This window comes from Anoplopoma fimbria, chromosome 6, assembly GCF_027596085.1.
Source record: "Anoplopoma fimbria isolate UVic2021 breed Golden Eagle Sablefish chromosome 6, Afim_UVic_2022, whole genome shotgun sequence".
Lineage (NCBI taxonomy): Eukaryota > Metazoa > Chordata > Actinopteri > Perciformes > Anoplopomatidae > Anoplopoma > Anoplopoma fimbria.
The window spans coordinates 9,511,541-9,525,637 of record NC_072454.1 but is presented as its reverse complement, the minus strand read 5'-3'; the positions used below and the strand labels follow the sequence as shown (position 1 = coordinate 9,525,637).

Below are 14,097 nucleotides of genomic sequence, written 5' to 3'. Positions count from 1 at the left end.
ACAGTCTTTTTTATTAAAATTTTTTTTGTTATTTCTTTTATTCAATAAATATATTTTTTCATGGTCAAGGGTATTCAGTCAAAACACATTGTTGGTATTGCACACGAACATCATATAACATGGTCCTATTGCCCCATTTGCATATAGTAGGAAAGGCAAAACTAACTGCATAGGGTTTTTGCTTAAAACATAAAGCATTTTGACAAAAGTGCTGAGTAAAACAATATTAAGTCTATGTCAGATCACTAAGGTATGCATGGCCTTTTTGGATGAAAGACATATAATACGACAATGTAGGAGCTGCTATAGTCATAATAAGGTTCTGAAGCAAATTTGATGAAACTATTAAGAACCGTAAAGTTGTCATGTTTAAGCTGATGTAAAACAGGTTTCTCTTCTTAACATGTAACATTTAATTAAAGGTGATATGTCTCAATATTAAGCTCTGATCTACAGCACTGATTTGACCCCTCCGCTGTGCGATAAGGCACTTTCAGTCTGGCAGGTGATCCATGCCTACTGTGTAGAAATGTTATAAAATTCTGTGCTTTCGACCATTAAGGGATATATAAAGAGGAAGTGCTCATTCCTTACTATAAACTCGGCTTAGGAATTGCACTAAACAAAGAAAATAGGCTACATATGGCTTATAAAATACAGAGTAAGCTTGGATATAGTGTTGCTACAAATTTCAGACTCCACTTGGCATTTTCTAGCAACCACATTTAATCATCTCAGCTTAAGGAAGTCTTTTGGTGGCAATGTTTCATTTAATTATGCAAGTGCTATGAAAGGGTGGCTGAGAATGTAATTTTTCATTCCACTTTTAATCAATATAATATCCACTTGGAACTAACTCACCATAAACAACAGGTCTAAATCAATTGAAAACAAACACCGGAAGAAAATAAAGACTGTAAAAATGACCGATGAGTCACGTCAGATTGTACAGACAGTGTTTGTGCAATAGGCTGCGTGATGATAATTTTCCATTCTCTGCTTCAGATCTTCTGACCCAGCTTTGCTTTCTGTGGAAGAAAAAAAAGACCTGAGTTATTTACAGCTAGCAGCACTGGCACTCATGAGTGTTGTTTCTTCAACACCTTGACAAGTGTTTGGAAGGAAGAGGCAATTTGAGAAGAGAAAAAAAAAAAAAAAAAAAGAGGGCGATACTGCTTCAGCTACATCAACATATCAAAGCACAGACGCAACCACATAGTAACTGTGACAAGAAGTTTGAAGACATACGATTCCAGTTGCATGTTTGGGTTTCACATTGTAGGAAGCCTTCTCCTTGGCCTGTTTGAAGCACTCTTCAGCCATTTTGACCCTGAAGAAACACAAATTATATCCATCAGTCATCCCATGGAGACCTCAAAAACAAATAACTTGACGGACACAAATTCATTCACTCTGTTGCTGAAATTCACTATTCCACCACAAAAAAATAAAGATTGAGTAGAAAAAAACCCAGCTCGGGTCATCCAGACTACAGTCATTGGGGGATTTGGTAATTTTGGTATATCTGGACGCAATGATCTAGGTTTGTCAAAGTGCCAGTCCTCCTTCTCTGAAATGACTCACTCACATAGTTTACTACTGCATGAAGAGAGCCAGCAGTGTCACTACTCCTTTGTGCTTCTAAAAAGACAAATAATCAGGATGTTGGCATTGAGCGAGGAACAATTCATACTAACAGACATGCATCCTGCTCACTCATTACTTGGGTACTGTATTACAAGTGCTGCATGTCCAAACAGGTAAGGATTAATATCTATAGTTCCACTTCAGTCTTAAAGCAAAACCAGCAGAGAGAGAATTGGGATGATTGCCTCTAGCAAAGGGCAAAGAGTTAATGCTTTTTAGTCTTTCCTACTGAACAAGCAAAGCTTGTGACATTTTGCTTCTCTTACAAATACATATCACAATTCAATCTTCATTTGGCATAATGGACCAATTTGCTTTTTGTTGACATATGCAGCAGTATCTTTCTAGTCATCAAACCACTGGAAGCTAACTGGATGCTGCATGTGTTCTTTTCATTACTGGGGTGAGGACAAAGATTTGGGTCATTTAACCTCTTTTCCCTTCATGAATTTGAATGAATCTGATAGGATCTTCAATGAACACGATGTACTGCAAGTTATTAATGGTTCAGGAACTTTCGCTTGGGGATGGAACATTGGTGCATCTGCAATGACTTTTTAAAAAGGTCATAGAGTGGCGTACCCTTCACAAAGACATAGAAAAACCTGAAAAACCACTGATATCTCAGCAGGATTTGATTTTAGGACAATAGGTTCAAGGGTCAGTATCTGTATCAAGTATAATGCCACATTCTGAGAAAGGGAACTTGTCATCATATTCTCACCGTTCCTGTAACATCAGCTTATTATGCTTCTTCCATTGGTCTTTGAAATCAGTGGAAAACTCGTGCCAAATGGAGAAGAAAGTGTTGGGAGAGACCTCTTTCTCTCCGGCCTTGGGTTTAACTGAGAAGGAAACACTCAACTCCAAGAAGCTGAGGACAGAGAACAAAAACATTACTCCAAGACCAAACTATCAAAACATGAAACAGAAAAACGTACACCAACTGTTGTTAAACTTGGCCATGCTAAGCAAATATGCAAAATACGAAAGTTAATCTTGGAATAATATGCCTTTTTAGAGATTCAAAAGTAGAGTTACATAAAAAACGCAAACCAATGATGACCGTGTATTTCACTAAAACAGCAGATCTATTCTGTTCACTCTGACGGATTAACGTCCAAGGCTAAAATAAAACTCTAATACATCTAATATAGTGCTTTGTCACTCCTCTCCCTGGTATGAATAACCCTCTATGTAAGTGTGTGCACATATACCCCACATACTGCTATGAGCATGGATGAGGAAAGAGAGGAAGGAAAAAACATGTTCAACAAGGAGACAAAGACAGATCTGGCAGAAGGAGAGCATTCATACGGCAGGGGATGACACATGTTCAAGTGTTGTGGAGACCATTTGCAGTGGATCAATACAGAGGACAGGTTGGGGTCTCTTTGTTTGGAGTGTGCTATAGGAACACATTCCTAGCCAGCAGTAACAGAAGCCTGGAGCCAAGGCTGTCTACTCTCGCTCCGCTTAGATAAACAACACAGACACCGCACATGGGGCCTCCCATCTACTGAGGGCCGGGCATGATCGCCTGCACCTTCCATGTAACTGAAGGAACCAGAGATCCTAAATATTGACAAAGTAGCACGATTATATTTCTTCACCGTAAGAATAGATCACTTCAAACTGAATTGGATTTCAAATTCACAACTGTTATCAACTGTTTTGATGCTTGAGAAAGATCTAATCTGTGTTTTTTTTCAGGGGAAAAAGCAGTAGGAAAATTTTTGAAGAAAAAAAAAAAGAGGAAGCTCTTACATCTTCAGAGTGTCTGCCAGCTGCTTCTCTTGTGTTTCCAGTTCGGTTTTGGCTGTAGAGGACATCAAGTTTTGATAAAAAGGAAAGTAAATACAGGATTAGATTAGGATTAGGACAGATTCAGGATTTCCTGTTGCATCAGAAAATACATCTTTCACCCACAATGCAACTTGTATATAGAAGGATTCCACATGTCACCATTACTTAAATCAACAGTCATCTCCAAGGTCAGCGCTGTGCCACCAGGTAATTAAGCGTTGGATTGTCCGCTGTTGCACAACTGACAAATGAGTGCTGCAGATCGCAGGACAAGCGCTTCTTTGTGCATGGTTACCTCGAATGGAGACAGATGACTGTATTTGTGTTTGTGTCTGTGAGTGTGTCTGTGTGTGTGTGTGTGTGTGTGTGTGTGTGTGTGTGTGTGTGTGTGTGTGTGTGTGTGTGTGTGTGTGTGTGTTGTGTGTGTGTGTGTGTGTAAGAGGTGTGAGCGAGTATAAGAGAGAGCTGGGAGTTGGACTACATGGTACACATTAGGACATATTTCCAGCAGGCCACAACATTTATCTCGGTGGGCCATCAGGATCATTTTGACTGTTTTATAAATGATGATATAAGAGAACAGCAGTGAAATGTGACAGCCTCAAACAAGAAAATGCTGCAGGTTACTACTTATCAAATTTCAGACCCATGCTGATTTTTCGAATATATCGTAGTAGAGTCAATCCAGCTGTTTTTTATTTTTATTTTGATGGTATGTATCTTAAAGCTGAGGTTAGACATTCAGTTCTCTCCCAGACAGATTCTACATCCGCTCACGGTCAATTATCTTTAAACTGATGCTGCGTTTAACTGTCAAATGATCAGAAATGACCTATGACCTCCTCATGGATTTCCAAGACCGACATGACAGTAGATGGAACGGAGAATTTGTCCTGGCACAAATCTGTGTTCTGCTCTTATCCCTGGAATATCTGGTTGCTACGTGTAATTGAAGCCAGAGCCACATCTAAAGAACCCAGACAAACCCTCTGAGCCAAGCACTGCACTTTATCATTCCACAGCGCTAAATGACTCTGTATCCCATAATCGTGTCTCTCTCTGCTGACGGCTCATAATTAAATGGTGACAAATTGATAAATAATATGAAGGGTGCTGGCTAGAAGCATCTCAATATCAGAACTGTGCTTTGTCCTTTGAGGAAAGCTCAAATCTATTTCTAGAAAAATTGAATATCAAGTAAAATAGAAAAACACCCTTTGATTAACTTTTCCCTTAATGATTCACTAGGAATTCAATTTGATTAATTGTGTTCTTATCTACTAAGAGAATGGGGCAGTGGTTGAGAAAGAATTCAGATCTTTTACCTAAGTAAAAATATAGTATTTAAAGCTAGCTTAAGTAGTTTAACATATATTATCATCAATTTGTAAAGTAACTTAAGCTGTTAAATAGACTTATTGGAGTTAAAAGTACAATATTTAACTTCAACATGGAGTGGATTAGAAGCAGAATATAGCAGAAAATCAAAAATACTAAAAATAAATTCTTGGCATCATTGTGCAAAAAATTTCCATAATCACTTTTCAGCACATTTTCACATTAATGGTGCCCCAGGCAGTTGTTGTCAATGCTGGAATAAAAACTTTTCCTACTAAATATTTCACCAAAGGGACGTTCACGCACATCATTTTTAGGTCAGCCAATAGAAAGGCCCCCTCTATGAAATTACCGTTGATTGGCCAAAGTCTCCCGTATCGGGCTAGATTTTCTAAGACTGAAAACAGAAACAAGAGAAGCTGCAGAAGTAAAGTTTTCTCTCAGACCACTTGAATTAAAATATGCTGACAGATATTCCTACCACAGCTTTAAGTATTGTACTTGAGTAATACTTTTACTTTTCACCACTGCTGTATTTGCCACAAAATAAAAGATGAAAACATTTCAACGAATAAGATTTAAAAAATGTCAGTTCTGTTATCACTTCATGTGGTTCAACAAGATACAGCTCATGTCTACTTAATATGTGACTTTATCAAAACGTGGTATATATATTTAATCTTCCTAAAGCAGGTGGCATCCTAAGCAACATAGTTGTAGTCAGTAGAAAAGTGAGGGAGGGTTTGACATCAGTTTTACTAATCTTTATGTCCATCAGAAACAGATTATCACATGGCCAGTGCTCTCCCGCTAGTCACAGTGACTCCATCAAAGGCCTGCATGCATGAGAATTTGTGAAGAGAGCGGGGAAAATCGAGCTAGACCAAACAGCCAAGCTCCAACAAGTCCGCTCCCACTGTTATTCTGTGGTTAGTTTCATGGTCAGAAAATAAACAAAAGCGGTTTAAACTGTGGAGCCAGAAACAGTTTAACCCCAGGCTTTTTAGAAATTACAGAAATAACAAAAATAAGACGTTTGGCTGTTGTTCTTTTTTCACCGCTGCAGCGGAGGAACCCCAAGAATCCCGTCTGGAGCCTTCTGAGTCACATGTCCATGTTACGGTGCTTACACTCCGCACTCAGAGGAAAAACCTCGTCATTTGCATCAAAGAGAGAGCTCCCATATTTCTCTCACACAGAGAGAAAATGAAAGGGGTGGAAATGGGAAGAGATGCTTTCATCTGCAGACTTCCTTTAAAATGGACAGTGAGCATTACAGCGGAAGAACATATGCTATATATTATACTCTCATCTGAATACAAAAGCAGTCTGAAGAGAGGCTTGTGAGCCGGGTCCTTCAGAAAGATTGGTCACAGCCAACTGAATGTAGCCAAGGTCAAAGCCAATGCTACGTACAGAATGACATTTGGCTTGTTATGTTAAAACAAGCATAATAAACTAGGTCGTACACCTTTGAAGTAGACCACAATATCCCAATATTGTTGTAGATGTTAGATTATTGAGGGGGGGAAAAAAGCATGTCTGTGTGACATCTGGTGGACATGACGGATAAACAAGACTGCATTTTCAGTGGATTTTGTTGGAGTAATATTGAGAACAAAGATGTAATGGTTAGCCTCCTTCAGGACTGAAAATACTGGTGTTGGCAATGTTGGTCAGTCGGTCAGCCAGCTACTATAGGATGGATTGCCATGAAATTTGGTACAGATATCCACGCTGCACAGAGGATGAATCCTAATGACTTTGGTAAATCTGAATTTTCATCTAGCATCTACAGCTAGTTACAGGTTTTCATTTATCCAGAGACATATCTCAACATCTACTTGTTGGATCGGCACAAAACCTTTTATCTAGCACCACCATAACTTTGACATTTGTGGTTTTGAGTGAAATGTCTCAACAGCTATCGGATAGATAGCCATGAAATTTGCTGAAGGCATTCCTGTTCCCCTCAGGGTGAACGTGATGATCCTTTGATTTTTCACCTAGCAGACATGAGGTGAAATTTCTCATTTTTGTCTAATACATATGACCAAACACCACAGACTGCATATAAGAAGTGAACATAGTCACTGTGACATCACCCATTGGTTTGTGGATTGCTGGTTTGAAGCCTCAAGTTCGGCATTTTGACCAGCGCCATTTTGGTTGTTTACAACCAGAAGTGACATGAAAGGGTACGACCAAGTAAGATGTTTTTAAGACAACCAAAACAGTTCAAATAGATTTGTATGAACTGAAGACGAAAACACGGACAACTCACAGACCAGATAACGCAGCGGTGGAGACCTGTCAATCCCAAGGAAGCCACGCCCTAAAGCATACCTTGCTTTATAGTTTATTTTGCGCTAAATGGGACAATAATTTACTAAATGAACATCATGCCTTATTGATGTAGAGGCAAAAAATAGCTTGAGACAATAAACTAATGTTCACAATGTTAACTGTGGTAATAAATCAAGTGAGAAGTAGAGTAATTTTCTCATAGACTACAATATAGATACAATCAGATACAATCTGACTTCTTTTTGTAACCAGAGGAGTCGCCCCCTGCTGGCTATTATAAATAATGCATGATTAAGGGTCTTCCCCATTGGCTTCACTCTTCAGGAGTTGCTGCCTGCCGAACACCTGATGAACCAATAACACTCAAACATCCTCAACTGTTCTTAGTGTTTAGTGCTAATTAGCAAATGCTAGCATCCTAATACAATGGACTAACATGGTGAACATGATGAAATGATATCTGATAAACATCAGCATGTTTGCAGTGTCATTGTGAGCATGTCAACATTAGCATTTAGCTCATAGCACAGCCTTGCCTACAGCCTTACAGAACCACTAGCATGCCTGTAGACTCTTGTTGGAATAAAATGTCAATGGAAGAGGAAGCTCATGTTTACAATCCATAATCATCATCATTTGAACAGCCCTATTATTGAACGCCTTACTGTGAAGGTTTAATTGCTTTCCTTATAGGAGTGAAGGAGTGATGGACAGAGAGAAGAGGTCATGGAGGTCATCTCCTCTGACATAATAAAAAGAACGTTGCTATTAGAACAGAAAAGCAGGTAGAGTGCTAAATAGAGGAAGGCAGGAACTGAGTAAACATCTTAAAAAAGGATGAATATATTATAATAACATATCATGACATAAAAAGTACTAAGTGAAAAGGATCAAATACAAACAAGTCAGTTTTATTCCAGTCTCTCAGATATCCAGCTCTGTTCTCCCCACTCAATTTAACAGACTGCTAGACAGGTTCACCTTAGGCCATCCTCAATCTCCCTTTGAGGCAGAGCAAGGTATTCTCTGTTTTATAAAAAGGTAGAGATCAAGATAAAAGACCCAGCTACCAAGTGCAGTCATAATCTGCCAAGGCAGATAGGCGTACTTGAAACAATAGCTGTGAGTTATTCAATACACCCTGGTATAAACAGATGTCCCTATGGAAACGACACTGAGTGAACCCTTGTGTGTGTGTGTATATCAACCAGAGAACAGCATGAAACATATTTGGAAATGTGTCTGCAGACATAGAAGACTTGCAGAATTCTGATTGATGAGCTGCTCAAACTCTTACACCACAGATTCCTTTTCGGTTTAGATATGCCAAGGGTGCCCCAGCAAAGAATGCTTTTGGATTCAGGGGGAATACATTATATTGCTTCTTTAAGTTTTAACACCTGATGGCAACACAGATGTGAAAACCTTATGCTTAAACAGACTCCCCATCATCATAAGGGTAAGGCTAGAGAAAATCTATATTTTTTACACTGAACAAATCTCAACAAAACTAACAATACATAATGTATAATTTACAACTTCCTTATCAAGTCTGTGGTGCTCAGCCTTCAGCCAACTTTGCTCCAGCTAAACACATACGGTTTTTTGGCAAATGTTTCTAAAAAGGAGTTAAAAGAACAGTATATATATGACTAAAAACATATTTTTAGTCTCATACAGCGTTCATAGCTATACATGCGAAAATGAATGCACTGCAATTCTTAGTTATCCCACAAAATCAATTTGTATGTTATCAACGTAATCATGAACCAGGAAGTATAAAGAATGAAAAAACCCACACAGGGAGAGCGGGAGGGGAGGTTGATGAGGCAAACAAAAAGCAGTCTTTGAGCCAGAAGACCGCTGTTTGTGCCGCATGTCAAACAAGAAGCCAACATTAATTTTTTTTTTTGTCACGTAAGTGCTGTACCTTAGTAACATCACTTCTGCAGTTATTTAACCCAAACCACAACCTTATCTAAACCTAACTAAGTATTTTTGCCAAAGTATTTCACAATCTTTACCTATACTTTTTTTGACTGAAAATAAATAATTTCTTTATTGTGAAGACTGAAGTTTATTTTGAAAAGAGTGTAACAAGCAGAAATTGTCACGTGTTGCTGGACTTTTGTAGGAAAAAAAGAAAAAAAAGGAAAAGAGTAGTAACTTTTTTGCAAGATATCATACAATCCGTTGTATGAGGATACGTTGAATTACAGTGCCCATGTTCATGGTAGTGATGGAACATGTCACTCAGTGCAACATTGTCGTTCACTGATGTTCTTTCAATAGTTTTTGGACAACAATGAAGGCTTACAGCACAGAGCAAGATATATATCTGGCTTTGCTACACAGACAACACTTGTGAGTAGGATAATTTCATTGTTGATTTTGGTCTTTTCATGGGATTTGTTTGAAAGAAAACTAAAAGCAGAATATCCTTTAATGAGACTGGTGAAAGGCTTCTCAATAATAACAGGCTCACCTTGGCTTAGAAATTCCTCCATCTTGCCCTTAAAGGGTTGCAGGTTCTCTTCAGAGGAAAACTTGCAAACTTTCTCCGTCTCTGCTGAGCATGCTGAAACAACAAGAGATGATCATGATGAGAGGGGAAAGTAGTCTTTCAGCGTCTCAATATGTTATCCAGCATTTGTTTTGTAATAACAAACTCCACAGCGCACTGTGCCCCAGTTAAAAGCCTGCTTTGATAAATCACTACTGAATTTCAGCTGAATAAGTGTCGGCAAAGACATAATGACCCATAATGACTAATAAGGGACCCCCAGGAACCAGGAAGGCCTGCGCTCTGGTCCCAGGAGAAACTTATCGTCACGCTCTATCTGCAATCATAACGGATACACAAACTCCGCTCAAGTGCCTTGGAGGTGGAGAGGCCATGAGGCGCTTCAGGGAACGGGAAGGTCGAGCCTGGGCTAGTGGTAATTCATAGACCATATGGTGCCTCAACCAAAAAGGTACACATCGAGTTCCCTCCACTGCATTGCTTACTGATGTCTTTCGGGCCAGCCAAGGCCATTTCTGCACCGCCTACCTATCAGAACCCCCCTCCGGGAACTGTCATCGAAGCCCACGTCTGTTAGAGCGCTCAGCTGGCTCTGCTAAGTAATGAAGAGGTTTGCAGGTATAGCATGTGATGATGTATTTATGTACGGTCAGCATGTGCCACTGCCACTGGGGTCACAGCAGACGCAAGTCCATTTCCCCTGCCAGCAACTCCGTCTTTATGAAATGCAAATAATGAACAGCCTAAAGAATCATTATGGCAGAGGAAAAAACAATATTTGGCAAAACGGATCAGTCACCTGATTGGTTTAGCAGCAAAGATCCATAAAGCATGATAGAGGACAGACCGGGTTTGGGGAATTGTAGATCTAGCTGCAAGCTTCCATTGACTTAAATACTCACACGCCTGCACACATATGCAAACACAATGTCTTTTTTTTTTTTTTTACCACCTGTAGGCACTTCAGTCCTTGGAAAGTGTGCTGAGTGACTTGAGACAGAGTAATGAAAGGGAGTATTTCCCAACTGCCTCATTCATTAAGACTCTTTACACTCAAACAATCAGTTTGGCATGTCAGGCATAATCCAATTTCCACACTTTTCTCCTGACGTCTTGATAACATAACTCATTCTTTAACAGATTGTTTTTGTAAGTTGACAAGTTTAATATAATGTACTGTATGAGTTTTATAAATGTATTACACCAAAATCCAACAAATGAAGTCCCTACATGAAGCAATACTGTCAACATATGAGGGTATTTTACTTTATTGAAAGATTACATTATTGTAATCTTAGTTCAATGGACATTCTGACTTTCTCCTTGGCTTGTGAAACACACCAAAAATATTTTTGTTTTTCCCCCCCACTTGTAGAGTCATGGAAAGTTATGTAATAGATGAACCATGTGTACAGATTCAGGAACTGATTGAACAACTGTCTGATGAAAGACAAAAAAAAAAAAAAAGGAATGAATTAAAGAGTCAAAAAAAAGTCAGCCATTAAGCAAATCAGTCCATTCATGAATCATGTGTAGGACAGCCCTGGGCAGAGTGCACAGCATGCACGGAGACATGCAGGAGCATTCTGAAATTCTTTTCAAAACAGTCTCCTTGTTGTGTGTTGGACGTTTGCAGCTTGCAGGATGAGGCGATGCAGAGCTCCAGGAGAGTCTCTTCCAGAACAGTGAATAGCTGCTGAAGCTTTGATAGTGCACACAGGTACTGGAAGTTCTCTGACCTTGCCCTCTCTATATTTTGATCTTTATTTCACAAGGACAGTAAAGGCACGCCAAGTCCAACAGGAGTCTACATCTGACAAGTCACATCTGCTTCTGGTTAGCTCGTCTGTACGACAAACAGATGCTATCTCTCTGTTGACCCGCCTCTACGATCCGCACATGACCATAGCTGATCAGGTTATTGTCCATTGTGCTAGGAGATATGTGCATGGATTAATACATAATCTATTGCTACAAAAATTTCCCTGTGATGGTATCTTGATAGTGTATTTGCTGGACACAGCATGGCGAACTTTTCTATCTGGTAAGCTTGTTGTGAATATGCAGTTCAAAGGTTTTGGATGTGTTCAAACAGAGGGAGATTTGTTGAACGTAGGTTGACAACAATACCATTGAGGTCTTTCTTCAGCTTGCGCAGATCTCTTTCAAAGTCTTCAAACTTCATCTGGGAGGCCTGGAAAAGGTCCTGAGGCTCAGGCAGAGAGTAGACACACGTCTCTCTGCCAGCATCCTGGTAAAGCACAAAACACACACACACACACACACACACACACACACCAGTGTCAAAGTCAATCTTCCTCCAATGGGAGAGGGCCTCTCTAGTATATGCCGTAGACACAAGGCAAGATTGAAATAAATGTCCTCAGAGCCCTACATGTTCTTATCAACAGTCCAAACATCCCAGAGAAGATATGGCTGAAACTACAGCAGATAATGACCATGAAGCTTGGCGTAGAGAGTACAATGCAATTCTCTCCATCAGAGTTACTACGAGGCGGCTGTGAGTGCTAGATCCATGTCATGCAGGTTGATTTTGGCAAGCAGCACTGTACTGAGTTCATCTCATCTGGAGAACCTAATTATTTACACTAGCGCTCCTTTGGATGCTGTGCCAATGAACAGACTGCAGGTTTGAATGAACCCAGACCAAAGCGGAGCGAGAGATGAAGAGTGAAAGACAGAAAGAGAATTAGAAGAGAGAGCCAAGGAAGGAGAGAGAGTTGTTTCTGCCGTAAATGAGGAAAGAGAAAATAAATAATTTGATAAAGGATAAGCCATGGTATCCTCTGGCAAGAGAGGAGATGAAAAGAGAGCTCTGGAAGGATTTCTAAGCAAATCAGACTAAAACAGAAAAGTGATTCAAATAAACAGGAACCAAAACATACCTCATCAAAGTGCCTTAGATAGTAAGCAACAATGTAGGACAAAAGACTCTGGGAGTTATCCTGAAAGAAAGAAAAAAGATCCAAATAAATAAACCCCCTTTATTTATTAATTTAAGCAGGACGTTTTAATTTGTGCAGGGCAAACGGGAATAGAGACAGCGGTCGTACAAGTTGGGGATAAATCACGGCATTGGAAGAGCAATACAACAAAACATGACTGCTGGGATGGCTTTCATAACTCAGGGTTGGAGGAAAGTTTGATGTTCTTTATGGATACCTTACCCGGTCCACCACCACAAAAACACAAACCACTGTGTTGCCTTATATGGCAGTGCCAAGGGCACGCTGAGCCCGTTGTGATATTGAATAAGAACAGCAAACAGAGAAACCTCTCCATAAATCTGCACAGCTACGGTCCTTATGTTTGGCAGCAATGAAGGTCCCTTTCAACTTCTGGACAATTGTAAAACTGAGACCAGATCGACATTTAGAGTCACCATTTTCCCACACCACTTATTTTCAAGTACAATGTCAATTACAGAATAAAGCAGTTTCTGTGGGATCTCATATATTCTCATTTACGTATTTTTTACAAAACTTGATTTACACACTTCTAGTCTCCTTAACACTTAATTGAGTGTATGCTCTTGTGGCGTGAGTGATGTTTGCTTTCATCCCTGCGACACTTAGACTCACACTGCTCTTGACGTCCTTCAGCTTTGGCAGAATGTCCAAGGTGAAGCCGTCGGCCTGCCCTCGAGACCGATTACCTCCGTTCATGAAGTTGCCAAAAGCCAACACCAGGCCGAGCACCTGCGATACACACTTACCATTCTGGAGAGTCTGATGCGCACACACACACGCACACGCACACACACACACACACACACACACACACACACACACACACACACACACACACACACACACACACAAATGAGACAAAGACATGAAGGTTAAATTGAGTGACGGAAAAGGAAATCAAACGAGAAGAGGCCCTGTGGCTCACCTTGCACACTCTCTGAAGGATTTCTATTTTGCGGACGATTGAGGTGATACATTCATGGAAAGTTGACTGAAACAGGATGCAGAACACTCGTTCAGAGAAGTTGGGGATTTGGGATAACTGGAATAGAAACCTGAAGAAGGCACAAGATGAGTCACCATAACACATCTATTTAAAGACATAGCTCTCATGTAATGAATTTGGTTCTGAAGGTAGGGTTGGCTCTTACTGTTCTGGCTTGTCCAGTGGCTTGGCGTCCTCCTTGTCTTTGGATGATTTAATATGCTTTTTAATTCCATCCATCTCGTCATTTTGAGCTCTCTGTAACATGCAAATGCAGATTAAGTTAAGATGGGGATGTATGTTGTACAGGCACGTCTAACTAAAAAGGTACATAGAATACAGGATACCATAAAAATGTCTGCCATAAAGTCTCACAGTTGAACGTTTTTTCTTACTCAAATTAAAACCTAGTTTAAAGACTAGCTGACCAAAAGACACGGTGCGCACATGTCTGATCAGGGAAATAAATAACAGGTAAAATTGAGCTCCTAATGCCAAAC

At 39.8% G+C, this 14,097-nt stretch overlaps 1 protein-coding gene across 1 annotated transcript in view; it reads right to left on the bottom strand.

Annotated features, from left to right (window-relative positions):
• Positions 1-65: 65 nt before the first annotated feature.
• The window catches only part of fmn2a (formin 2a), a 39,536-nt gene continuing 25,504 nt past the window's right edge, over positions 66-14,097 (bottom strand). Inside the window, 10 exon segments of the mRNA XM_054600112.1 lie at positions 66-1,028; positions 1,249-1,330; positions 2,372-2,521; positions 3,415-3,466; positions 9,584-9,676; positions 11,753-11,873; positions 12,529-12,588; positions 13,225-13,371; positions 13,538-13,667; positions 13,764-13,855. Coding sequence (XP_054456087.1) covers positions 1,002-1,028; positions 1,249-1,330; positions 2,372-2,521; positions 3,415-3,466; positions 9,584-9,676; positions 11,753-11,873; positions 12,529-12,588; positions 13,225-13,371; positions 13,538-13,667; positions 13,764-13,855 — 954 coding nt within the window. The 3' untranslated portion in view covers positions 66-1,001.